Source organism: Anomaloglossus baeobatrachus, chromosome 9 (genome assembly GCF_048569485.1).
Source record: "Anomaloglossus baeobatrachus isolate aAnoBae1 chromosome 9, aAnoBae1.hap1, whole genome shotgun sequence".
NCBI classification, from domain to species: domain Eukaryota; kingdom Metazoa; phylum Chordata; class Amphibia; order Anura; family Aromobatidae; genus Anomaloglossus; species Anomaloglossus baeobatrachus.
The window spans coordinates 99,973,345-99,999,905 of NC_134361.1; the positions used below are offsets into that span (position 1 = coordinate 99,973,345).

The window sequence follows — 26,561 nt, forward strand, 5'->3', positions numbered from 1 at the left end:
ACAGATTAATCATTTTGTTTTTATTTTCTATTTTATCACTGTTTGTATATTTTCCCTGCAATGTAGCTGCAGCCAGATCAACAACCAGGAATAAATTGCAAGAATGGTATTAATTTGAGTGATGGTGCCGATGTGTGTGCCACGTGCTTCACCTGTACAAAACTGGTAGAACCGAAGGATCGTCTGCTGCCAAACACACAGTTACCTTATTTTTGACAGTGATCCTTGTTTTCTTGCCAATGAATACAGCTATGAATTATTATTGTGACGGTTACGAAGCATTTCTGTATTTGTATTGAGGATACTAATGCCATCACTTTTTTTTTTCTAGTATTATAACGACTATGGAGACATCATAAAAGAAACTATGAGTAAAACACGGCAGATTGATAAAATCCAATGTGCAAAGACACTCATTCTCAGTTTACAACAGGTATGCTTTATTTTAAATTTGTCCCTTTAACTTTTAGCTCCGTTTTCTCTTAAATATCTCTTAAAGTTGTACAGATGCATCTGTTATGTGTAAAGATGTTTTTTGTTTAGTACTTATAAATTAGAATGGGTAATATGTTTTATACATAACTATACTTTCTTGTACTCAAGGTGACTTGGAATAAAATATCAGATACATCACTTGGTACCAATATTATGCAGGCATCTTATGCTCCAGTGCGACTAAAACTAGGAGGGTCACTAATATAGAAGGATTTGGTTGTACTTGTGGCTCACAGACTAAATAACAGCATGCAGTGTCAATCAGCGGCTCCTAAAGCCAGCAGGATAATGTCATATACTAGGACTTGTGGCACAGGGGTATAACGGCACCACCTTACTAAGCATTAGTGTAACCCCCTCTGGAGTATGCCGGTTAGGTCTGAGCTCCAGTTTATAGGAAGAATACTCTGGAATAAGAAAATGTACAAGAAGAGTCTCAAAACTGATAAGGGGAATGGAGGATCTTGGTTATGAGGAAAGATTTAAAATAATGACATGTATTTAGTTTTGAGAAGGGATGTCTAATGGGAGGGGGCATGATTAGCATGTACAAGGATGGGCGACCTCGGGACAGGCACAGCGGGAACCAGTGATGGTTTCAAAAAGGACTTAGTCACTTTTATTTACAAAAATAACATAAATTATATGATTTTCTAAATATTTAGTCCCGTGTATCGACACTTGTAATCAGGAGAGTAAGGTTATCTCTTTTGGGGCAGACTGGATCATGCATTGTGATTGTGCATAGGTCCCTCGTCTTTGCTCTTTCCCATCCCCTCCATTCAATCTTGATGGAGATTTCTCTTTCGCTTCATTGGGGGACACAGGAAACCATGGGTATATGTTGCTGCCACTAGGAGGCGACACTCGGCAAAAAATAGAAGTTTAACTCCTCCTCCGCAGTATATACCCACCTACCGGCAGCAAGTTATTCAGTTTTTTGCTTGTCTTTTTTAACCATATTAGCAATGTAACATTTATTGGTATTTCTTACTAATGAATCCATAATAAAATGACCTCTAACTCTGTGAAGCAGAAGGTTGTTTAGGGTTGAGTTATCCCTGACCTCATTATATATTACAAGTTTGGTTTAGTTTAGTGTGATGATCTATGTAGAGAGCATGATCTGCATTACATATCCTAAATAAATAGTTGTATAGAATAAGAGTAGGAGTTAGGAGGTTTCAAATGCTTTGTCTATGATGTGGGGTTTGCGTGACTATATTCTGAAAATTACTGAAACTGACAAATGTTTGTATTAGTACATTATATTATGGTTCATTGTTTGCTAAGAATCCTCTTCTTCTAGAATCTCTTGTTTATTATTCAACATGTACCATTTTGTTTACTTTTTTTTCTTAAACAGCTTTTCAATGAGATGATCCAGGAGCATAGCTATAACTTTGACCGATCATCACCAACATTCAGTGGCATTAAAGAGCTTGCAAGGCGCTTTGCTTTAACGTTTGGACTTGATCAGCTTAAAACCCGAGAAGCCATTGCAATGTTACACAAGTAATCACAGCTTCTTTTTACTTCTTTTATGTAAACCCTAGCTATTAGTATCAGAATTTAAATATTTAGTAAGAGAGACTGGTTAAGTATCTGTGGGGGATTTTTTGTGTGTATTCATAGTGTGTGAGTCCTGTTTGTGAAATGGGTAGATCCTTATTCTATATAGAGAGGACCTAGTAACAATTCTGGAGTATCTTTTCTCAAAACTCTGCTGTACTGCCCTTTTAATCCTAATAGAAATCTACTTTATCCATACATTGACAAGGGTTTGTCACTATACACGGTCTAATCAGTGCTAGATTGTGGAGGGGCATGCACCTAATTGTCAATCTCTTATAAATTTCTTAGAGAAATAATTCAGTAACTGAAGAATGTGAGGATGTAAGAAATGATGCTCTGGAATTATCTCTTAAGAGACATACATATTTAAAATAACATGACGGCAGATCTGATAGTTTCTTTTTAGCTTTTTTTGTAACCTTATAGCGTAAATAGAGATCATAAAGGTCATAGAGAATTTATGGCACAAGCTCAGGAATTGATAGTGCGTCAGAACCAGCAGGCGCCGGCTATGATATTCAGCCGGCATTTGATTATAACTGCAGAGACCAGATCTAGCTCTGATTGCTGCTCTTTATTATTGATGTCACTGCCTATCACTGACCCCAGTATTCAAATGCTCAGTTTTGATGTGGGGAAAAAAGGAGAGGAAGAAAACAAAAGTAATGCATAAAAACGGGAAATCGCTTGGCCATGAAGGGGTTAATATATGTACAACCTTAGGGTATGTTCACAATGAAACAAAGACTGACAAAGCAAAGGATATGACTAGAAAACGCTCAGGAATGAAGACCGCTGAGGAAACATGCGGCTCCTGGAGCATCATTCGTTATGAAAATTGGACATTTGTGACTGCTGGAAAAAGGTGCAGTGTGAACATACCAAGACCAGGGGTCTCAAACTCGGCTGCGTGTATGGGCCACACAGAGGAAAAAAAAATAATCTAAGGGGCCGCATTCAGACCGCGTGTTTGAGACCTCTGCCCTAGACCCTACCTAACGGCACAGGGATGGGGCCAGACTCTACTGTTTCCATTGCTGCCGGTAAGCACAGGTGTGTAAAAAAACGAGGAATTGGAAACGGCCTATTAAAGGCTTTGTGTGTCCAATTTGGGTAAAAACTGCAGTCACTTTACGGCTGAATATGATTTATCTTTTCTTATTTTAGGCTCTTTTGAGTAACTTTTTCTAATCTAACTTACTCCATATATTTTTATAGGGATGGTATAGAATTTTCCTTTAAAGAGCCAAGTCCACAAGGAGAGGTCCACCCCCCTCTAAACATGGCTTTCCTGGACATTCTCAGCGAGTTTTCATCCAAACTACTGAGGCAGGACAAGAAAACTGTGTAAGTATTGCCTGGTCCCTGCCCATCCTCTGTGCACCAATATATAGCCAACATTAATGTATTGCTACCGAAACAATGCAAATCTTGTATTTTTATCTCTGTAGATATGCCTATTTGGAAAAGTTTATGACCTTTCAAATGTCTCTGAGAAGAGAGGACGTCTGGCTACCCCTCATGTCTTATAGAAACTCGTTATTAGCCGGCGGAGATGATGACACCATGTCTGTTATGAGTGGGATGAGTGGCAGAGGCTCTTCAGTAAGGAGTAAAAAGGCGAAACCGGCTACAGGCAAACGGAAAATACCAGAAGGTAGCTCATCACTGCAAAGTGTATGAAAATCTGCTCCTTGTTTTTATATATTCTTCTTTTTTTTTTTTTTTTTTTAATGTGCATGCATCTCTTATCTTAGCAGAGGAGAGTAGTAGCAGTGATAGCATGTGGCTAAACCGGGAGCAAACCATGGCTACACCGGTCATGATGCAAACTCCACAGCTAACCTCCACCATCATGAGAGAACCCAAAAGGTTACGGCCAGAAGAAAGTTACATGCCAGTTTACCCGATGCAGCCGGAGCATCACCAGCCCCCCATGGACTATAAGTAAGTGATTGTGATGGCATTCGTAGAGCTGTTTTGTGCGCTTTTTTTGGGGTTTATTTTATTATGAAGCAAGACTGATACTAACATGATGACATCTGACACTGTGTTCAGTACACAGGTAACGTGGATGCTTGCTCAGCGGCAGCAAGAAGAAGTAGCAAGACAACAACAAGAGAGAGCCGCAATGAACTATGTGAAGCTGCGGACTAACCTGCATCAAGCCATGTAAGTCTCACTCACTGAACCCATTTCTGCCCAATCATACAATCATACTTGGTAACTGTATTTTGCACACAGCGATATGTCCAGTGGATGGCCGGGCACATAAACTGTGCCTGTCCAGCTGATAACATATGCTTACTGTAATGTTAAAGCATGGACAGTGATGCCCAGAGCGCTCACGGGTCTCCTTCCCCAAACTTGGCAGCCGACACTCGGACGCTCTCTGCATCACGGTCTGTGATCGGACCATGAGAAGAAACACGGATGTGTGAATGTAGCCATAAAAGTCCTATGTAACTGTATGGTGAAAATATTGTGTTGGCAGTACTGACAGCTGTTTAAAGCTCAATCATATCGTCCTTATGTGACTGCACAACACCAGAAAATAAGAAATAGATGTGACCTAGTGATGTTTTGTTTTTTTGTTTGTTTTACACGCAATTTGTCATCAAAATTAAAAAAAACAGTTTTCCCATTAAGTCTTGTATTAGACTGATACTTCCTGTCCTATTTGAGATTATTTTTCAACAGCCTCATTATCTTCAGGCTGGATTACAATTACCAATATCAAACTCATGCATGTAAAGTTTACATTGTTAAAGGGAACTTGTAACGACTTTTGCGGCCTATACGTTGTGGCCACCACCACTGGGCTCTTATATACAGCATTCGAACATGCTGTATATAAGAGCCCAGGCCAGGGGTATAACATAAAAAACACCTTATACTTACCTAACAGTCGCGCTGTGGCCTTTATGGGTGTCTCCGTTATCCGGTGCCGGCCCCTCCACTTTCGGCCATCTTCGTCCCCTCTGTCTGAAGCCTGTGTGCATGACGCGTCTACGTCATACACATTCGCCGGTCCTGCACAGGCGCACTACAATACTTAAATCTGCCCTGCTCAGGACCTGAATGCCGGCGAGTGTGGATGAAGTCAGACCCGTCATGGCTAGAGAAGGAGGAGAACAAAGATGGCCAAAAGAGGTGGCACCGGCACCGGACAACGGAGATGCCCATAAGGCCCACAGCGCGACTCTTAGGTAAGTATTACAAAGTGTTTTTTCTGTTATACCCCCGGCCTGGGCTCTTATATACAGCATTCTAACATACTGTATATAAGAGCCCGGTGGTGGTGGCCGCAGCTTATAGGCCGAAAAAGTGGTAACAGGTTCCCTTTTAAACATTTATAGATGATGTTCACAGCTCACCTCCTCACCCTCCCTACAAAGAACTCCTAGAATATTTCCCCATACAAGTCCATTACAAGACAATCAGAAATTTCAGTTAGATTAGATTAAAATATGTATTACTATTTGGCTAAAATTGTATGCAGATAGCCTTTTCAGAGAGGATTGGACTGGAGCACCACAAAATTCATGACTTGGCTTTTCTTTTATAAAGACGGCGTAACCCTGGGTTAATGGAAGACGATGAAGAACCAATTGTTGAAGATGTAATGATGTCGTCTGAGGGCCGAATTGAGGATCTTAATGAGGGCATGGACTTTGACACAATGGATATAGACTTAGTAAGTTTAGATTTGTGTGGATACAATTTTTGTTCTGTGTATATTTTACTTTAGTCCATAGTTATTTTTATTTAAAAGAATGAATGAAAAGTTAATCTCCAATTAATTAGTATCTGCAGGGGTTCCCCAGGACTGATATTGATGACCCATCCTAAGGACATCACAGTCTGACAACCCCTATAATTCTGGGGTGTCTGGAAGGGAACATAATAAATAATACTAACACTCCTTCCAAATAGATTAGTGATCTGTTCAGGATGGTCTTTCAATGTGTCTGTTAGGGTTTGACAGCACCAATGAGAATGATGTGTTGGTTTGAACATTTACCTTTTTTTTATAGGTTTTTATTTTGACTTTTCACACTTTGCTGTAATAGCAAATGGAAGAAAGTACATGGTTCCCAAACCTGATTGCACTGTTAGGTCCGTGATTGCACAGGCATTGCCAAGTGTGTTCACTGACCTGGTGGCACTTTAAAGACCACCTGAACCGGACTACGGAGGTGCACATTAGTTTCTCTATATGTAGACACCGCTTATGGTAGTCAATTGGAAAAGGAAAAATAAAATAAAATTACAAACTCTATAAAATAAGCTGCACAATACAAAGTATCATTTAGAATCCTTCTAGTTATCACATCCATTGTCTCCATTTGACATGACAAATAGTGTTGGCACTCTAAAAATTGTTCTAGAAAAATTTATATACCGTATTTTTCGTTTTAGAAGATGCACTGGATTAGAAGACACACCCCAAATTTAGAGGGGAAAAAAAAATCTATTGGGGCCGTTTTATAATCTGGGGGTGGCACAGTGGTGGTGGAGTGGGGTGGTCACAGAAAGGCAGGGGCAGAGGTTGAGTAGGGCGATGCTGTGGGCAGTGCGGCAGATGTTCGCTGCTGACGGTGTGAGACAGGAACATCTAGAAATTGTTGGTGGTGCGGGCTTCAAAAAAATGGTGCCCATAGTCAGCGTGCGCAGGTTCCGCTATCTGCTCAATGACCAGCTGAGATCTCAGCTGCGCACGTGCCACCTCCGGATGCCATTTTTCTTAAGTCCGCTGCTGGGAGATCAGTGGGCAGGAGGCGGTGCGTGCGCAAATCAGATCTTGAGCCGAGAGCTCAGTCTGCGCACACACAGACGCTGGGCGCCATTGTTTGAAGCCTGCACAGTCAACACTTTCTGGATGGCCTTTGCCTCACCACCCGCAGCGAGTACTAGCACCGCCCACAGCATTGCCCCTGCCTCCTGTGATCATTCTGCACCACCCCCTGGTAAGCTTCAGTCTGCTTTTAAGAGGCACCCCTCATTTTCCTCTCAAATGTTTAGGAGGAAAAGTGCGTCTTCTAATCTGATAAATACGGTATTTCTTTATCGTTCCTTTGGGAGACCCAGACCATGGGTGTTTAGCTTCTACCTCCGGAGGACACACAAAGTACTACACTTAAAAGTGTAGCTCCTCCCCCTGAGCTTATACACCCCCTGGTGAGCAGACCCAGCCAGTTTATTGCTTTGTGTTCAGGAGGCATACATCCACACATGCATTCTCATATGATTTTTTCCTTTTGGAACGAGATTGTAGAGTGGGGTCCACGTCTGGACCCCCGTCATGTCCCTTCTCACCCCACTGTGTCGGCGGTGTTGTAAGGTTGATTCCTAGGCTGGAGCCTTTACATGCCGTGCTCCTTCACCATCCCTCCTGGGCTCTGGCTTGAAGTGGGAGCCAGCACGGTCTCCATGCCTGGCAGGAGACCGGTCTCCATCCGCAGCCCTTCAGGACCCTGCTGGACCGGAGCACTCAGGGACTTGGCCCTGCGTCTCAGCAGCTAAGTACCTGAGACGTTTAGATTTCGGGGTCCCTGTACTTTATTGTTGGGGGAGAGTGTGCTTATTGTGTTTACTGACATTTCCGGCGGGTTCTCTAGCTGTCGCCTGAGAACCGCGCCGATGGTGCCTGTGCGTCGGCCGCGCCGCTCAAATTTAGGCCCCGGCTTTGCCGGAGGCCTAGTTTCTGTTTCACTGCCCTCGCATGTCACTCATGCAGAGGGACAGTCTCTGCTCCTCCCGGCGGCCGTTCTGTACAGGGGAGGGACACTCCCCACTGCATCCCCACTGTATCCCCTCCCCTGTAGGTCTCTATGGCCCTCCAGATCCCGCTCCTCAAGCAAGTCCCGCCCCCTCTCTTCGCTCCGGCGGCCATTTTCTCAGCGTTCTCTCTGCGATCAGTCATTGCAGCGCTGGTCTGCAGCATCTCTGCTAAGGTGCTGTGCTTGGGGGTCCGGGCTTCGGGATCTGGAGGGCACACAACACCGCTCCAGCGGTCTGGTAAGCCACAACCGGTCTCCGGTTGTGGACCTCTGTATATACTCTCTGGGGTTCATTCTCTGGCAGAGCCCCCACTCCAGCAGCATGTCTCACACGAGGAGCAAGGCCCCAAAGCTTTATGCTGTATGCGCTGCATGTAAGCTCCTGCTGCCTGAACCGAGCACCTTCCCACATTGTGATGCCTGCTCTAACTTGGCGGTGCCACAGCCTGGAGTCTCACCCCCAGTGGTTTCTCAGGCTGCTCCTGCTCCTGTGGCTGAACCCCCGGCTTGGGTAGAATCCATTTCTAGGTCTATCTCCCAGTCTTTTGCTGAGTCCATGGGACTTCTGTCCAGGACGTTGATGAATATGCATCAGCCCCTTTCACAGGCTGCCTCTGCTGCTAGGGGTCCCTCAGGACCGGAGCTCACAGAGGATTCATCATCAGGGCCCAGACCCCGTCCTCCTAAGAAAAGACGCAGGGTTCCCTCTCCCTCCTCCTCCAGTGGCTCTGATTCCAGAGCTGACTCGCTGTATGAGGAGGATGCCTTTACAGGGGGCTCGGAGGCTAACTCCATGTGCCCCATTGATCTGTCCGAAAGTGACTCTGATCTTAGTGACTTGATTGCTTCTATTAATTCTGTACTGGATCTCAATCCGCCAGTATCAGAGGAGCAACCCTCTGTGGCAGAAAAGCACCAGTTTACCTTGCCTTAGAGAGCAAAGAGTGTGTTCTTTAACCACTCCAGTTTTCAGGCCGCTGTGACCAAACCCAGGGCCTGTCCTGACAAACGCTTCCCAAAGCGTGGTTCTGATGACCGTTTTCCCTTTCCACCTGAGGTGGTCAAGGAGTGGGCTCATTCCCCAAAGGTAGACCCTCCGGTGTCTAGGCTCGCAGCCCGGACCGTTGTCGGTGGCTGATGGCACTTCCCTTAAGGATTCCACTGGCGGCCAGATTGACCTTCTGGCCAAATCCGTGTATGAAGCGGCGGGGGCCGCGTTTTCTCCGACTTTTGCAGCAGTGTGGGCTCTCAAAGCCATCTCTGCTTCTCTGGAGGAGATGCATTCCCTCACCAGGGAATCTATGCCCGAAATGGATGCCTTAACTTCCCAAGCTTCGGCCTTTTCATCCTATGCCATGTCTGCCATGCTGGAGGCTTCTCACCGCACTGCGGTGGCTTCGGCTAATTCCCTCGCTATCCGCAGAATCTTGTGGCTTCGAGAGTGGAAGGCAGATGCTTCTTCAAAGAAGTACCTTGCTGGGCTCCCTTTTGCTGGTTCCCGGCTGTTCGGAGAACAGCTGGATGAAATTAAGGAAGCTACTGGCGGGAAGAGTACTTCCATGCCTCAAACTAAAGCCAGGAAACCTGTCCAGGGTAGGAATCAGTCGAGGTTTCGCTCCTTTCGTTCCTCCAACTGGTCGTCCTCTAAGCCCTCGGCCTCGTCCTCTAACTCAGTCAAGGACCAGAAATCCAATTGGCGCACAAAAGCTCGTCCACAGAAGACCGCAGGAGCTGCTGCCACTAAGGCAGCCTCCTCGTGACTATCTGCCAGCTCCAGCAACGTCCTTAGTCGGTGGCAGGCTCTCCCACTTTGGCGACGCTTGGTTTCAACAAGTCTCCGATCAGTGGGTGAGAGATATCATCTCCCACGGCTACAGGATAGAATTATCTTCCAGTCCGCCAAACAGATTTTTCTTTGTCGCTCCATTGGGAGACCCAGACAATTGGGTGTATAGCTTCTGCCTCCGGAGGCCACACAAAGTGTTACACTTTAAAAAGTGTAACCCCTCCCCTCTGCCTATACACCCTCCCGTGCATCACGGGCTCCTCAGTTTTATGCTTTGTGTGGAAGGAGGCACACATCCACTCATGCATTCTCATATTAGTTATATCGGTTGGAAGAAAAGAGGACCCCCACGGGGCCCCCGGCATGTTCCCTTCTCACCCCACTATGTCGGCGGTGCTGTTAAGGTTGAGGTACCCATTGCGGGTACAAAGGCCGGAGCCTCATGCCGTCTCCTTCACCATCCCTTAGCGGCTCTGGGAGAAGTGGGATCCTGACCGGTCATCCATTCACTGGGACCGTGCTCCCTCCGCAGCCCCTGTGGGAATCTGCCGGACAGGAGTCTATTCATCCTCAGGGACCGGGCCCTGCATCTCTAAGGTACTCTGTGTCCCCATGGGGACTGTGCATGGAGCGCCTTCTTCCCGGATGCTGCAGCAGCTGCTGATTTGTGAAGACCGGCGAACTTCCGCGCCGACCGCGCCTGCTTGTCGGCCGCGGTCTTAAATTTAGTCCCCGGCTTCATCGCGGCCTAGTAGCAAAAATCCCGCCCCCGAGCCTGCCTGTCAGGGGTAAGGGCGGGACTGCCGACCTGACGTCGGATGTGAGGGCCGGAGCATCCTGTATGTTTCCTCCCCCCTCACTGATCACTGTGGGGACCCCAGATTCCCGCACTTTTTCTAGCACCGCCCACGGCTCCACTCCTCCCCTGAGAGCTCCGGCAGCCATGTTTTTGGCATTCTGCCGGTGGAGGATTATCAGGGAAGAGCTCTGCAGCTTTGGGAGACCTAAGGCAGGGAATCTGGAGGACACACACTCCGCTTTTTAGCGGTCGGTAAGCCACACCGGTCACCCGGTGCTGGTCCCCCATAGGGTGCCGGAATAGATACGTATTCTATATATATATTTCTGTTCGGTCGGGCTGTATACCCTTTCCCATATACCCTCAGTGATCACTCTCCTAGGAGACAACAGCATGTCGTCCACAAGGAGCAAAGGTGCTAAGGCACAGGGTTTTTTTGCGACCTGTACCTCTTGTGGGGCTATGTTACCTGCAAGTTCCACCTACCCTCACTGTGAGCAATGCTCGGCCCCTGTTTCGCTTGCTCAGCCGGAGCCTCGGTCACTAGTGGGCCCCTCGGCTCAGGTAGACCCCCCTGCTCCCCCTGTCCAGGCGGCAGGGACAGAGTTTGCTGCTTTTGCTGAGAAACTCTCTGTCACTTTCACAATCCATGGCTCAGTCTATGGACAAATGGTCTGCCAAGCTGCTAGAAGCTTTGCAGTCCAGACCAGTCCTTACACAGGCCCCGGTCCCTGTTGGATCGTCGCCTCCAGGCCCCTCTCGGTCCGCGCCGCAGCGCACTCCCAGGTTGGGCCCTAGGTCCCACGCGGAGGACTCCAGCTCGGACCACAGTCCCAGACCGGCTAAGCGGGCTCGCTGGGAATCTTCCCCGACTTCTTCACGCTGCTCGGGTTCCCAGCTTGAGGACTCTCTGGAGGACGAGGCGGACGTCGCAGCTCAGGGCTCTGAACCTGACGTTGCCCTCAATCTTGATACACCTGAAGGGGACGCCTTAGTAAATGATCTTATCTCGTCCATCAACCAGGTGTTAGATCTGTCTCCCCCGCCTCCACCTGTAGAGGAGTCGGCTTCTCAGCAGGAGAAACACCAGTTTTGGTTCCCCAAACGTACACGGAGTGCGTTTTTCGATCACTCTAACTTCAGAGACGCTGTCCAGAAGCCCAGAGCGGTTCCGGACAAGCGCTTTACTAAGCGCCTTACTGACACACGTTACCCCTTCCCCTCTGACGTAGTTAAGGGTTGGGCTCAATGTCCCAAGGTGGATCCTCCAGTCTCTAGATTTGCGGCTAGATCTGTGGTATCGGTTGCAGATGGTTCATCGCTAAAAGATGCCACTGACAGGCAGATAGAGCTCCTGGTGAAGTCCATCTATGAAGCCACGGGCGCGTCTTTTGCCCCGGCCTTTGCAGCCGTGTGGGCACTCCAAGCTATCTCAGCTTGTCTGGCTGAGATTAATGCAGTCACACGTAATTCTGCTCCGCAGGTTGCGTCTTTGACTTCTCAAGCGTCAGCTTTTTCTTCCTACGCCATGAACGCAGTCCTAGACTCTGCTAGCCGTACAGCGGTGGCATCCGCTAATTCTGTGGCAGTCCGCAGGGCCATGTGGCTGCGCGAATGGAAGGCAGACTCGGCCTCCAAGAGGTTCTTAACCGGTTTGCCGTTTTCTGGCGACCGATTGTTTGGCGAATGATTGGATGAGATTATTAAGGAATCCAAGGGAAAGGACTCCTCCTTACCCCAGTCCAAACCTAAGAGACCTCTGCAACGGAAAATTCAATCGAGGTTTCGGTCCATTCGTCCCTCCGCCAAGTCCCAATCCTCTTCGTCCAGCAGGCCGGAGAAAGGCCAGAGGAACTCCTATGCGTGGCGGTCTAAGCCACGCCCCCAAAAAGCCGCCGGAGGCACTGCCTCCAGGGCGGCCTCCTCATGACTCTCGGCATCCCCGAACCGCATCCTCGGTCGGTGGCAGGCTCTCCCGCTTTTGCGAAGCCTGGTGGCCACATGTTCAAGACCGATGGGTGAGAGACATTCTGTCTCACGGTTACAGGATAGAGTTCAGCTCTCGTCCTCCGACTCGTTTCTTCAGAACCTCTCCGCCCCCCGCTCGGGCCGACGCACTTTTTCAGGCAGTGGACGCTCTGAAGACAGAAGGAGTTGTGATCCCTGTTCCCCCTCAGGAACATGGTCGCGGCTTTTACTCCAACTTGTTCGTGGTGCCAAAGAAGGACTGATCATTCCGTCCCGTTTTGGACCTCAAACTACTCAACAGACATGTGAGCACCAGACGGTTTCGGATGGAATCTCTCCGCTCGGTCATCGCCTCGATGTCACCAGGAGACTTCCTAGCATCGATCGACATCAAACATGCTTATCTCCATATGCCGATCGCACCCAAACATCAACGCTTCTTGAGTTTCGCCATCGGGGACGAACACCTTCAGTTCGTGGCATTGCCTTTCGGCCTGGCGACAGCCCCACGGGTGTTCACCAAAGTCATGGCATCCGTTGTGGCGGTCCTACACTCTCAGGGCAACTCGGTGATTCCCTACTTAGACGATCTCCTAGTCAGGGCACCTTCTCGGGTGGCGTGTCAACACAGCCTTGCCGTCGCTCTGGCAACTCTCCAGCAGTTCGGGTGGATAATCAACTCCCAAAATCCAAGTTGACACCGACCCAATCACTGACTTACCTCGGGATGGAGTTTCATACACAGTCAGCGGTAGTCAAGCTACCGCTGGACAAACAGCTTTCTCTGCAGGCAGGGGTGCAATCTCTTCTTCGGGGTCAGTCACACCCCTTGAGGCGCCTCATGCACTTCCTGGGGAAGATGGTGGCAGCAATGGAGGCAGTCCCCTTCGCGCAATTCCATCTGCGGCCACTCCAATGGGACATTCTCCGCAAATGGGACAGGAGGTCGACTTCCCTCGACAGGAATGTCTCTCTGTCCCTTGCAACCAAGACGTCTCTTCAGTGGTGGCTCCTTCCCAATTCTCTATCGCAAGGAAAATCCTTCCTACCCCCAACCTGGGCTGTGGTCGCCACGGACGCGAGCCTGTCAGGGTGGGGAGCGGTTTTCCTCCACCACAGGGCTCAGGGAACCTGGACTCCGGTAGAGTCTTCCCTTCAGATCAATGTTCTGGAGATAAGGGCAGTGTATCTAGCCCTATTGGCTTTCCATCGGTGGCTGGAGGGCAGACAGATCCGTATACAGTCGGACAACGCCACTGCCGTCGCATACATCAACCACCAGGGCGGCACGCACAGTCGTCAGGCGGATTCTGCAGTGGGTGGAAGCCACAGCCTCCACGATCTCCGCAGTTTACATCCTGGGCGTAGAAAACTGGGAAGCAGATTTTCTCAGTCGTCAGGGCATGGACGCGGAGGAATGGTCTCTTCACCCAGACGTGTTTCGAGAGATCTGTCGCCGCTGGGGAACGCCGGACGTCGATCTCATGGCGTCACGGCACAACAACAAAGTCCCGGCATTCATGGCCCGGTCCCAAGATCACAGAGCTCTGGCGGCGGACTCATTAGTTCAGGATTGGTCGCAGTTTCGACTGCCTTATGTATTTCCTCCTCTGGCGATGCTGTCCAGAGTGTTACGCAAGATCAGGTCCGACTGTCGTCGCGCCATTCTCGTCGCTCCAGATTGGCCGAGGCGATCGTGGTACCCGGATCTGTGGCATCTCACGGTGGGTCAACCGTGGGCGCTTCCAGACCGCCCAGACTTGCTGTCACAAGGGCCGTTTTTCCATCTGAATTCTGTGGCCCTCAACCTGACTGTGTGGCCATTGATTTCTGGCTCCTAGCGTCTTCAGGATTATCTCAGGATGTCATTGCCACTATGAGACAGGCCAGGAAACCAACGTCCGCCAAGATCTATTACAGATCTTGGCGGATCTTCTTATCCTGGTGCTCTGATAATGGTTTTACTCCCTGGCCGTTTGCCTTACCCACTTTTCATTCCTCCAATCCGGAATGGACAAGGGTTTGTCACTCTGCTCTCTCAAGGGACAAGTATCGGCGCTCTCCGTATTTTTTCAAAAGCGCCTGGCCAGGCTTCCGCAGGTCCGCACGTTCCTGCAGGGAGTTTGCAACATAGTCCCACCTTACAAGCGTCCGCTGGAACCCTGGGACCTCAATAGGGTGCTAACGGCTCTTCAGAAACCACCTTTCGAGCCGCTGCGGGAGGTCTCTTTATCACGTCTTTCGCAGAAGGTGGCATTTCTAGTGGCAGTTACATCACTCCGAAGAGTGTCGGAGCTTGCAGCGCTGTCATGCAAAACCCCCTTCCTGGTTTTTCACCAGGATAAGGTGGTTCTGCGTCCTGTCCCGGAATTACTCCCTAAGGTGGTATCTCCTTTTCATCTCAATCAGGATATCTCCTTACCTTCATTTTGCCCTAATCCAATTCACCAATGTGAAAAGGATTTGCACTCATTAGATCTAGTGAGGGCACTCCGGTTCTACGTGTCTCGCACGGTGCCCCTGCGCCATTCAGATGCGCTCTGTCCTTGTCGCTGGCCAGCGTAAGGGTTCGCAGGCTTCCAAGTCAACCTTGGCTCGGTGGATCAAGGAACCGATTCTTGAAGCCTACCGTTCTTCTTGGCTTCCGCTTCCTTCAGGGCTGAAAGCCCATTCTACCAGAGCCGTGGGTGCGTCCTGGGCATTGCGGCACCGGGCTACGGCTCAGCAGGTGTCAGGCAGCTACCTGGTCTAGTCTGCACACTTTCACGAAACACTATCAGGTGCATACCTATGCTTCGGCAGACGCCAGTCTAGGTAGGCGAGTCCTTCAGGTGGCGGTTGCCCACCTGTAAGAGGGGGCCGTTTCGGCTCTTTTTATCGAGGTATTCTTTTACCCACCCAGGGACTGCTTTTGGACATCCCAATTGTCTGGGTCTCCCAATGGAGCGACAAAGAAGGGAATTTTGTTTACTTACCGTAAATTCCTTTACTTCTAGCTCCTATTGGGAGACCCAGCACCCGCCCCTGTGCCCTTCGGGCTGGTTGTTCTTTTGTGTACACATGTTGTTCATGTTGAATTGTTCTTTTGGTTCATCGTTTTCAGTTCTCCGAACATCCTTCGGATTGAATTTACCTTAGACCAATTTATAAGTTTTCTCCTTCCTGTTTTTGCACCAAAACTGAGGAGCCCGTGATGCACGGGAGGGTGTATAGGCAGAGGGGAGGGGTTACACTTTTAAAGTGTAATACTTTGTGTGGCCTCCGGAGGCAGAAGCTATACACCCAATTGTCTGGGTCTCCCAATAGGAGCTAGAAGAAAAGGAATTTACGGTAAGTAAACAAAATTCCCTTCTTTCTCTCAACTCCCCCCTCCTCCAAGGCCGCCGCCTTCTCACAGGCCGTGGCAGCCTTACAGGCCAATGGAGTAATTGTACTGGTTCCCGCCCGGGAACGGTTCAGAGGTTTCTACTCAAATCTCTTCCTAGTTCCCAAAAAGGACGGTACCTTCCGGCCCATCCTGGATCTGAAGCTTCTCAACAAGCATGTTCAGGTGCGGCGCTTTCGCATGGAGTCTCTGCGATCAGTCATTGCCTCTATGTCCCAAGGGGATTTCCTGGCATCCATCGACATCAGAGATGCCTATCTGCATGTGCCAATTGCAGTGTCACACCAGCGTTGGCTACGTTTTGCAGTAGAAGATCACTTCCAATTCGTGGCTCTTCCCTTTTGGTTGGCCACGGCCCCTCGGGTATTCACCAAGGTCATGGCAGCAGTGATTGCAGTTCTGCACCTCCAGGGGTTGGCAGTGATTCCTTACCTGGACGACCTTCTAGTCAAGGCTTCATCCAGCGCAGACTGTCAGCGGAGTGTCTCGCTCACTCTCGCCACTCTAGCCCAATTCGGGTGGCTGGTCAATCTGCCCAAATCCACTCTGACTCCGACCCAGAATCTCACGTACCTAGGGATGCAGTTCGAGACCTTGACGGCACTTGTGAAGTTGCCCTTAGTCAAACAGCAGTCCTTCCAGGTAGCGGTGCGCTCTCTGCTGAGGCCCCGCCGTTATACCCTCAGGTGTCTGATGCAGGTGCTGGGTCAAATGGTGGCGTCCATGGAGGCTGTCCCCTTTGTCCAGTTTCATCTGTGCCCCCTGCAGCTGGACATTCTCCGCTGTTGGGACAAGCGGCCTTCCTCCTTACACAGGTTAGTGGCTCTGTCGCCACAAACCAGGAGCTCTCTTCAGTGGTGGCTTCGGCCCCTCTCCCTGTCCCAGGGGCGCTCCTTCCTGGCCCCGTCGTGGGTGATTCTCACCACGGATGCCAGTCTATCTGGCTGGGGAGCGGTATGTCTCCACCACAGAGCGCAGGGCACTTGGACTCTCTCCGAGTCAGCCCTTTCAATCAATGTGCTGGAAACCAGAGCCGTGGTTCTAGCTCTCCTAGCTTTTCACCAGCTGTTGGCGGGCAGGCACATTCGAGTCCAGTCAGACAACGCGACAGCGGTTGCCTACATCAATCACCAAGGCGGGACACGCAGCCGCCTGGCGATGTTGGAAGTACAACGCATCCTTCAATGGGCGGAGGACTCTAAGTCCACCATATCCGCAGTCCACATCCCAGGCGTGGAAAACTGGGAGGCAGATTATCTCAGCCGTCAAACCGTGGACAGTGGCGAGTGGTCCCTGCACCCCGGCAGTGTTTCAGTCAATCTGCTGCAAATGGGGCACTCCGGACATGGACCTAATGGCATCCCGTCACAACAACAAGGTCCCTGTTTACGTGGCTCGCTCCCACGACCCTCAGGCATTCGCCGCGGACGCACTGGTTCAAGACTGGTCCCAGTTTCGTCTGTCCTACGTGTTTCCCCCTCTAGCTCTCTTGCCCAGAGTTCTGCGCAAGATCAGAACGGGGGGCTGTCGAGTCATCCTCATTGCACCGGACTGGCCCAGGCGAGCTTGATATCCAGACCTGCTCCATCTGTCCGTAGAGATGCCGTGGCATCTCCCGGACCGTCCAGACCTACTCTCACAAGGTCCGTTTTTCCGCCTGAATTCTGCGGCTGTCAAATTGACGGCGTGGCTCTTGAGTCCTGGATCTTGACGGCTTCTGGTATTCCTCCTGAAGTCATCTCCACTATGACTCAGGCCCGTAAGTCTTCCTCCGCTAAGATCTATCACAGGACTTGGAAAATTTTTCTGTCCTGGTGTCGCTCTACTGACCATCCTCCTTGGCCATTCTCCTTGCCGACCCTTCTGTCTTTTCTACAGTCCGGTCTGCAGCTAGAACTGTCCCTCAACTCTCTCAAGGGGCAAGTCACAGCTCTGTCAGTTCTGTTCCAGCGGCGTCTCGCTCGGCTGGCTCAGGTCCGCACCTTCATGCAAGGCGCGTCTCACATCATTCCGCCTTACCGGCGGCCCTTGGATCCCTGGGACCTTAATTTAGTTCTCACGGTTTTGCAGAAACCCCCCTTTGAGCCTCTTAGGGAGGTTTCTTTGCATCGTCTTTCACAGAAAGTGGCCTTTCTGGTGGCCATAACTTCCCTCAGGAGAGTCTCTGATTTGGCCGCGCTCTCTTCGGAGTCACATTTTTTAGTTTTTCATCAAGACAAGGTGGTTCTCAGTCCGACTCCGGATTTTCTTCCTAAGGTGGTCTCTCCTTTCCACCTTAACCAGGACATTACCCTACCTTCCTTTTGTCCGGCTCCTGTTCATCGCTTTGAAAAAGCGCTGCATACTCTCGATCTGGTGCGCGCGCTCCGGATCTATGTGTCTCGCACCGCTGCTCTTAGGCGGTGCACTTCTTTTTGTGCTAAACACAGGTCGGCGCAAGGGCCTCTCTGCTTCTAAGCCGACCTTGGCCAGTTGGATTAGATCGACCATTTTGGACGCCTACCAGAGTTCTCAGGTGCCTCCCCCGCCGGGGATCAAGGCACATTCGACCAGAGCTGTTGGTGCCTCTTGGGCTTTCAGGCACCAGGCTACGGCTCAACAAGTCTGTCAGGCTGCCACTTGGACTAGCCTGCATACCTTTTCGAAGCACTACCAATTGCATGCTCATGCTTCGGCAGATGCGAGCTTGGGCAGACGCATCCTTCAGGCGGCTGTCGCCCATTTGTGAAGTTAGGTTCTGCCTACTTCTTGCCTTTTTTCGGTTTATTTCCCACCCAGGACCTGCTTTGGAACGTCCCAAGGTCTGGGTCTCCCAAAGGAATGATAAAGAAAAAGAGAATTTTGTTTACTTACCGTAAATTCTTTTTCTTATAGTTCCGTATTGGGAGACCCAGCACCCTCCCTGTTGCCTGTTGGCAATTTTTCTTGTTCCGCGTGTTATCACCGGCTGTTGTCGTGGACAGAGTCTCCGGTTGTTCCGGCTTTTGCTCTGTTCTACTTGTGGGTGGCTATTCTCCTTCAGCTTTTGCACTAAACTGGCTGGGTCTGCTCACCAGGGGGTGTATAAGCTCAGGGGGAGGAGCTACACTTTTAAGTGTAGTACTTTGTGTGTCCTCCGGAGGTAGAAGCTAAACACCCATGGTCTGGGTCTCCCAATACGGAACTATAAGAAAAAGAATTTACGGTAAGTAAACAAAATTCTCTTTTTCTCTTTGTGTATATTGGAACAACAGAAAAAAAATGAAGAATAAATGGCAAATTAGACATAATTTCACTAAAAACACCAAAAGTGGTCTGACAAAATTGTAGTGGAAAAAACTGTGTCAAGCATGTAATGCTCATTCAAACACGCCTGTGGCACGTAATGTGTGGGCAATATGAAAATCACACCTTGAATCAGGTAAAAAGGGTCAGAAGTTGACTCAATCATTGCATTGTGTGTCTGTATGTGCCACACTAAGCATGGAGAACAGAAAGAGGAGAAGAGAATGGTCTGAGGACTTGAGAACCAAAATTATTGAAAAATATCAACAATCTCAACATGTCTAGTTCATCTCCAGAGATCTTGATGTTCCTTTGTCCATGGTGTGCAACATAATCAAGAAGTTTACAACCTGTGGCACTGTAGCTAATCTCAGTGGATGGGGATAGAGAAAAATTGATGAAAGGTTGCAGCGCAGGATAGTCTGGATGGTAGATGAGCCGTCCCAATCAAGTTCTTCATTTTCTGATAGTTTTAATGGTGCCAACACTTCAGCCATGACTCTGTGTGTGTGTGTGTCTGTCTGTGTGTCTGTCTGTGTGTCTGTCTGTGTGTCTGTCTGTGTGTCTGTCTGTGTGTCTGTCTGTGTGTCTGTCTGTGTGTCTGTCTGTGTGTCTGTCTGTGTGTCTGTCTGTGTGTCTGTCTGTGTGTCTGTCTGTGTGTCTGTCTGTGTGTCTGTCTGTGTGTCTGTCTGTGTGTCTGTCTGTGTGTCTGTCTGTGTGTCTGTCTGTGTGTCTGTCTGTGTGTCTGTCTGTGTGTCTGTCTGTGTGTCTGTCTGTGTGTCTGTCTGTGTGTCTGTCTGTGTGTCTGTCTGTGTGTCTGTCTGTGTGTCTGTCTGTGTGTCTGTCTGTGTGTCTGTCTGTGTGTCTGTCTGTGTGTCTGTCTGTGTGTCTGTCGGTCTGTGTGTGTGTCTGTCGGTCTGTGTGTGTGTCGGTCTGTGTGTGTGTCGGTCTGTGTGTGTGTCGGTCTGTGTGTGTGTCGGTCTGTGTGTGTGTCGGTCTGTGTGTGTGTCGGTCTGTGTGTGTGTCGGTCTGTGTGTGTGTCGGTCTGTGTGTGTGTCGGTCTGTGTGTGTGTCGGTCTGTGTGTGTGTCGGTCTGTGTGTGTGTCGGTCTGTGTGTGTGTCGGTCTGTGTGTGTGTCGGTCTGTGTGTGTGTCGGTCTGTGTGTGTGTCGGTCTGTGTGTGTGTCGGTCTGTGTGTGTGTCGGTCTGTGTGTGTGTCGGTCTGTGTGTGTGTCTGTCTGTGTGTCTGTGTGTGTGTCTGTCTGTCTGTCTGTCTGTCTGTCTGTGTGTCTGTCTGTCTGTCTGTGTGTCTGTCTGTGTGTCTGTCTGTCTGTCTGTCTGTCTGTCTGTCTGTCTGTCTGTCTGTCTGTCTGTCTGTCTGTCTGTCTGTCTGTCTGTCTGTCTGTCTGTGTGTGTGTATTTATTTGAGTCATCATTAAACTGGTTATGAAACAAAAAAAACATTGCAGCCGATTTACGAAACACTAAAATGAGACCTATTATTTCTACACTGGTGATTTTCTGCCATTACACAGACACATACATGTCATTCTGGTTTGTATTGAACTTGTCTATTCTACTTGCTTTTTCTTCAGCCGCCATCTAAAAACAGACGAGAGAGAACAGAGCTCAAGCCCGATTTCTTTGATCCCGCTTCAATCATGGATGAATCTGTAAGCTTAAAATACATAATCCCTGCCATTCTAAAAATAATGAAATAAATGTGCTTTGTAAGTGAATTAACAGACCTTCATTCTGGGTCTAGCCAATGACAAGCACTGGAGAATGAAGTAGATTATACGCAATCTGTTTAGCGAAACTTGTAGCCAATCATGTACAGCAATGTATTGTCGTTGTATATTTTGTATCTGTAATTGCTAACCAGAAAACTTTATTCTGTAGTGCAAATTTTATTTTTTTAGGATTTGACTGTTCTATAATGTTGCTCTGCTGTAACAGACTGAGCCGAGCATGGTTGGCTAATGCTTGGACGCTGCACATCTCTGCACAGCCTCAGGGCTCATTCACATGTCAGTAATTTTCTAATACGAGAACATGGGGCCAAGTCTCATCAGTGTCTTAGATCAGAGTTTGGTCAGATTTTCTCTTGGATGCTGAACAAATAGATTCTCCAGATTCTCCTATCGAACAGTACATGAAAAAGACTTGTATTGGGAAGTGTAATTTAACTCTTGGATCAATATCAGACAAGTCTCTGCTATTCTGTGCCGAGCTTTCAATCTAAGGAGCAAACATTTGAACGACCCCATAGACTATGATAGGTAGGAGGGCAATCTGTGAGAAACCAGAGCATACCAGAAAAACTGAGGTGTGAGTGAACCCTTAGGGTGAGTGCACACGATCAGGTTTTGCACACAGCGTGTCTTCGCTTCGTCCAATACAAGCACAGCGGATGGGATTTGTGCTGCTTTTCTCTGCAACGTAAACTGCCATGTAGTGTGGTTTTCCGAGCCACAGCATGTCAATTTATGCTGCGGAGACACAAATGTTCTGCACATGGAGAATAGCGCTAGAGTCCGCAGTATCCAGAATCCTGATCGTGGGCACGGACAATTTTGGTCTCCTGCAGTCAACACTCGCAGCCCCGTAGGAGAAGACACACTGCGTCCAGGATGCAACCTGTTCGGATTGTGTGCACAAACCCTTAGACTACTGATATTAATGAAAGCAAAACGTAAAAGAATACTGGACAAAACTGATGCAGTATTACACCTTGTGTGGGGCCTGAAGGATGGCTAGTGCAAGTCACAGGGATTTACTAACACCAAAGAGGGAGTCCCTTGTGTCAGAGGCATATCTTTATTGCTCTCATCATTATTTAATCCTCAGCAGATTTCCTTTATGTAACCACTAAACTCTTCACTTTATTGAAAATGTAATTGCACTTTTTGAAAACACTTCAAAAATTCTATTGCAACTTTTATTTTTTCAATTTTATGCCATTTTTCTGAAACGTGGAGCGGGGCCAACAGCTGCTGAACAGTTACCGTAATTTCCTCTAGAGACGCCCACAATAGTTTGTGACAGACTAAACTAGTGTTGATTTTAATTTGTGGAGACTATCCTGCCCACAGATGCCACAATTTTATAAAGACATTTTATATTAAACTTGGTGAGTCTTATCCCAGCCAGGTTTTGTTAAAAGGGAATCTGTCACCTTTTTGAATTTTTTTTTTTTTTTTAAAGTTATTAATATGGGCAGATGGGTAACATAGATTTGAAATTAGCCATACCTGTATGCCTCCAGGACATGGGGTCGGTTTGCAAAAATCCTTACATATCCTATCTTCCGGGCTATGGGGCGTTTTCTTGCCTGTAAGATGAGCCGGCCTCCAGCCTTCATTATACAGGATTCCTCCTCCCCCTTGTCTTCCCTGACCTGGTTACATCAGGGGCATGGCTGGAAATCCCGCAGCTGCGCATTGTGCCTGCCATCTAATTATAATAATAATAATTTTATTCTTTTATTTAGCGCTATAATTCCACAGCGCTTTACATACATTGGCAATTCTCTACATCTCTCCCCTGCTCTGTGAAATAGCAGTGACTCCTCAGCGCCTCTGCACAGCAAAATTGAAGCCTGTTCCCACAGAAAGGGGTGGAACTGTGCAGGGAGAGACGGCAGGCAGATTGTGCAGGCCTGGGATATCCAGCCAGACACCTGATGTCACAGGGACGGTGAAGAGAAGGGGAGGAGGAATCCTGTATAATGATAACTGCAGGCTGACTTATCTTTCAGGGCAGTGCATGCCCCATAGCCTGGAAGACAGAAGATATAAAAGAGCAATTTTGCAAAACTACCCCCTCCTCCAGGAGGCATACTGGTATGGCTAATTTCACCTGTATGCCACCTGTATGCCCATATTAATAACTTAAAAAATATACGCAAAAGGGTTCCCTTTAAGATTGATCTGTGAAATTAAAGTTTTAGCAAATTTCCCCCATAGTCTAAGTAAAGATCAGCATTTGGCTGAGCATGCCTGTCTCCTGATTTTTGTGATTGTTGTGGATCTCACACCCAGATCCCTGTGTATCACAAAAGTGCAATTACACACTCCTTACATTGGTGGTCTATGAAATGAGCGCCCCGGCAGTAGATAGAAGGTCCCGTGCCCCCACCGCACCCTGGTGCCACCTTCTGATTTGTCTGTGACTTGTATATTAGTTATCAAACATGGATGCAGTTCAAGCAGATGGTGTGAGCTCGTGCGAGGCCAGTTCTGTCTTCATTTGACTCGGAATATCTGTGTGCAGTAGTGTATTATTTTATGGACTTTACTTAATATGTTACCTATTATAAACGCATATTAATAGTCTCTACAAATACATTGAGGTACTTTCCCAAAAATACACAGAAAAGCAACACAAGAAAAGTTTGTTAAACCACTTCATGTAAACTTGTAAGTGAAGACTTACAGTATGCTGTCATTCACTAATATAGCCAGATGGTGGCAGCATAACACATCCTCACAGGTATACACTCCATAACATTTCATTATTTTTCTTTTTACTTGCTTTTGTGCTATCATTTTGCTACACAGCAACGTAAAGCTTCTTATTTTTATGTTTTAGTTTTCCATTTCTATCTATCTACATTTTTACATACTCCTAACTTCCATTTGTTCTTTTTTTTCTTCTCTCTAGGTTCTTGGGGTATCAATGTTTTAATACCAGTTCATCTATCAACTCTGTGGTGAAGTTTTTTTTTTTGTTTTTTTTTGTTTTTTTTTTTTTTTAATGGAAGAGAAAGTTTTTAATGACAGATTTGTGGTAGATTAAATAAATGAAATTCTGTACAGAATTTTCTCTAAGGAGAATTTGATATGCTTACCAAGATTAAGTGCATTGAGGGGCAGTTTTTGAATGCCTGAATAAAAGAAAAAAACAAAAAAAACAAACAAAAACCGTAAAGGACAAGTAAACCGTTTGCAAATAAGCTACAATGTATAATTTTTGGAAAATAAAGCTTTTATTTATAAATAGGTCATTCAATTATAATGTCCTTTCATTTATTTTCTTTCTTTTTTTTTTTTTTTTTCCCCCCCGACATCAGAAAAATAAAAAAATAAAAACTCCGTCAGTGAGCAGTGTTGACCTTTTTAACACTTGTGGAAACTGAATGGAGTTTACATCTATTATTATTATAATTTTATGTTTTGAACATCATGCCATTTTTAATGGGTACTCAATATATTGTGAACAATTACTTTTTTTTTAAAATTTTTTATTTTAAATGTACATGCCCATTTTTTTTTTACTGTTAATGGAAAAGGAGCCTTAGTGAAAGCCTTTTTTTTTTTTTCTTTCTGATACTACTTTTGAGGGTTAACTGCCCGACTGTATTGAAACATAACCTTGCTTTCTCATTAACCAACCGAAAAAGTTTGCTTGTCCTTTAAGAAACCTGTAATGTCGTGAAAATCCTTCCAGTAGTGCCACTGTATTTTGTCTCCAAATAAAAAGAAAAGCTTATTGTAGTATGTTTGCAGAAAAAAAAAGACAAAAAAAACAAACTTTAAACAGAAAAATATACAGCTTATTAGAGTGTGGGAATAGGGTTCTAAATTTTAAATAAAATTATATAAATATATATATATAAATTGGTGCTGATTTTATAATTGCGCAGTTTTGTTTAGTTTTTTTCTTACTTTTAAATTCCAAGTTAAAAAAAAAAGAAAAAAAAAAAATGAGGTTTCAGAAATATATTGAAAGTTTTAACAATGTTTAAAATAGTTGAAGCGTGAATATTCGCTTTAAAATGATTTTTAAATTTGTATTTTATATTGTTTTATCTATTTGTCTTTGCAAGCAGTCTTCAGGTTAAGTATACTTCCAGCAGGTTACCGTACATTTCTTCTATTTTTTACATTTTAGTTTTAAGAAACACTCGGCTTTTATTCTATGAAAGCTTTCGTTCCGCACGTCATCCTTAGTTCACAACGAATAGTCAATATTCACCATCCGACATCAACTCATTTTTGCCAGGCTTAGGCAGCTAGACATTTAAAAGTAAAATTTAACTTATATTTCATGTGTATATTTTTGTCAGTTGTCTTTCATTTTCTGAAGTTTTTAAAAGAAATCATTCCATGCCTTATGCTTGCAATACACAAACTTCTCTTGTGTACGAAAAAAAATAAAAAAAATGCTGTTAAAAAAAAACCAACAAAAAAAAAACCCTGTAACAATCACATTTAGGCTGTGGTAGCCAAAAACCATAAATTATCTAGAGAATTTTAAAATATAATTTTTTTTTGGGACATCCTAATTGTAACACAGAACCTGAAATGTCTACATTAGTACTCAGTGTCTGAAATGACTGCCTCCCCTACCTTCACACCACTGCATTTACCAGAACTGCTGAAAAGACTATGTATATACCATTATAAACTTCAGTTGATTTCTTTCTTACTCTGAGCAGAGTATATCTTTGTGAAAGCAGTTCCTACAGCTTTGTTTTCAACCAGCTAAAATGTTTTATATATTTACCTAACCTGTTGTCCTCCACATTCTATTGTCCTCTGTACCGTTTTCTGATTTGTATTTATGTCTTGAGACAGTAACTTTTTGAATAAAAATAAACCTACAGTATATCCAGTTTAATTCTATTTAATTTTGTGTTAAAAGTACAATATGACACTTGAAGCATGATATTTTTTATATATATATATATATATATATATATATATATATATATATATGTATATATAATATATATATATGTGGAATTTTTTTACTTGGAAGGATCCTACCACTTTGGTTTACGGCAATCAAACACTCTGCAATTATTTTCTGCCTACTATGCACATTGGGGATACAAACTGTGAATACAATAAAAATGGGAATTGATTGAGAATGGTATGCAACAAATAAGTGTAAATTCACAAATTATTCCAGCTGTACTACAATGCAAAATGAGATTTTTAACAAACAATTGTTCAATTTTTTGAGCCACCTCTGCCACGTCACGTCAAATCTCAATAGGGGGGTCCTACTCTATATTTTAGATTTTCATTGTGCCATGCGGCCTCCTAATTACATTAAAAGCAGAACCATATTGAAGCAACATATATGCCTTTATTCGCAGCTGCTGGTCTTTGTAACATGGAAGCGGTTCTGAAATGTTACAGGTATATGTGTTGCTTCAATATGGTTCTGCTTTTAATATAATTAGGAGGCCGCATGGCACAATGTAAATATTAAATATAGAGTAGGACCCCCCTATTGAGATTTGCCATGATGTGGCAGGGGTGGCTCAAAAAATTGATCAGTTGTTTGCTAAAAATCTGATTTTGCACTATAGTACAGTTGGAATAATTTGTGAATTTACACTTTTTATTTATTGCATGCCATTCTCAAGCAGTGCTGGCTCCCCCTCTTTTATTGAAACTCTGAATATAGTTCACACTTTAGTTTAGTTTTTTTTTTTTTTCTCTTTTCTAAAAAGTGAAATGTTTCCTTAAAACATGCATTTAAAGTACTACTT

The 26,561-nt window shown here is 46.3% G+C and overlaps 1 protein-coding gene across 1 annotated transcript in view; it reads left to right on the forward strand.

Annotated features, from left to right (window-relative positions):
- STAG2 (STAG2 cohesin complex component) overlaps positions 1-25,673 on the forward strand; it is a 283,462-nt gene extending 257,789 nt beyond the window's left edge. Inside the window, exons 27-35 of the mRNA XM_075323911.1 lie at positions 332-433; positions 1,862-2,010; positions 3,289-3,417; positions 3,522-3,727; positions 3,828-4,017; positions 4,129-4,242; positions 5,641-5,767; positions 20,650-20,727; positions 23,720-25,673. Of these exons, the coding sequence (XP_075180026.1) occupies positions 332-433; positions 1,862-2,010; positions 3,289-3,417; positions 3,522-3,727; positions 3,828-4,017; positions 4,129-4,242; positions 5,641-5,767; positions 20,650-20,727; positions 23,720-23,743 (1,119 nt within the window). The 3' untranslated portion in view covers positions 23,744-25,673. The remainder of the gene's footprint in view (positions 1-331; positions 434-1,861; positions 2,011-3,288; positions 3,418-3,521; positions 3,728-3,827; positions 4,018-4,128; positions 4,243-5,640; positions 5,768-20,649; positions 20,728-23,719) is intronic.
- The last annotated feature ends 888 nt before the right edge of the window (positions 25,674-26,561 follow it).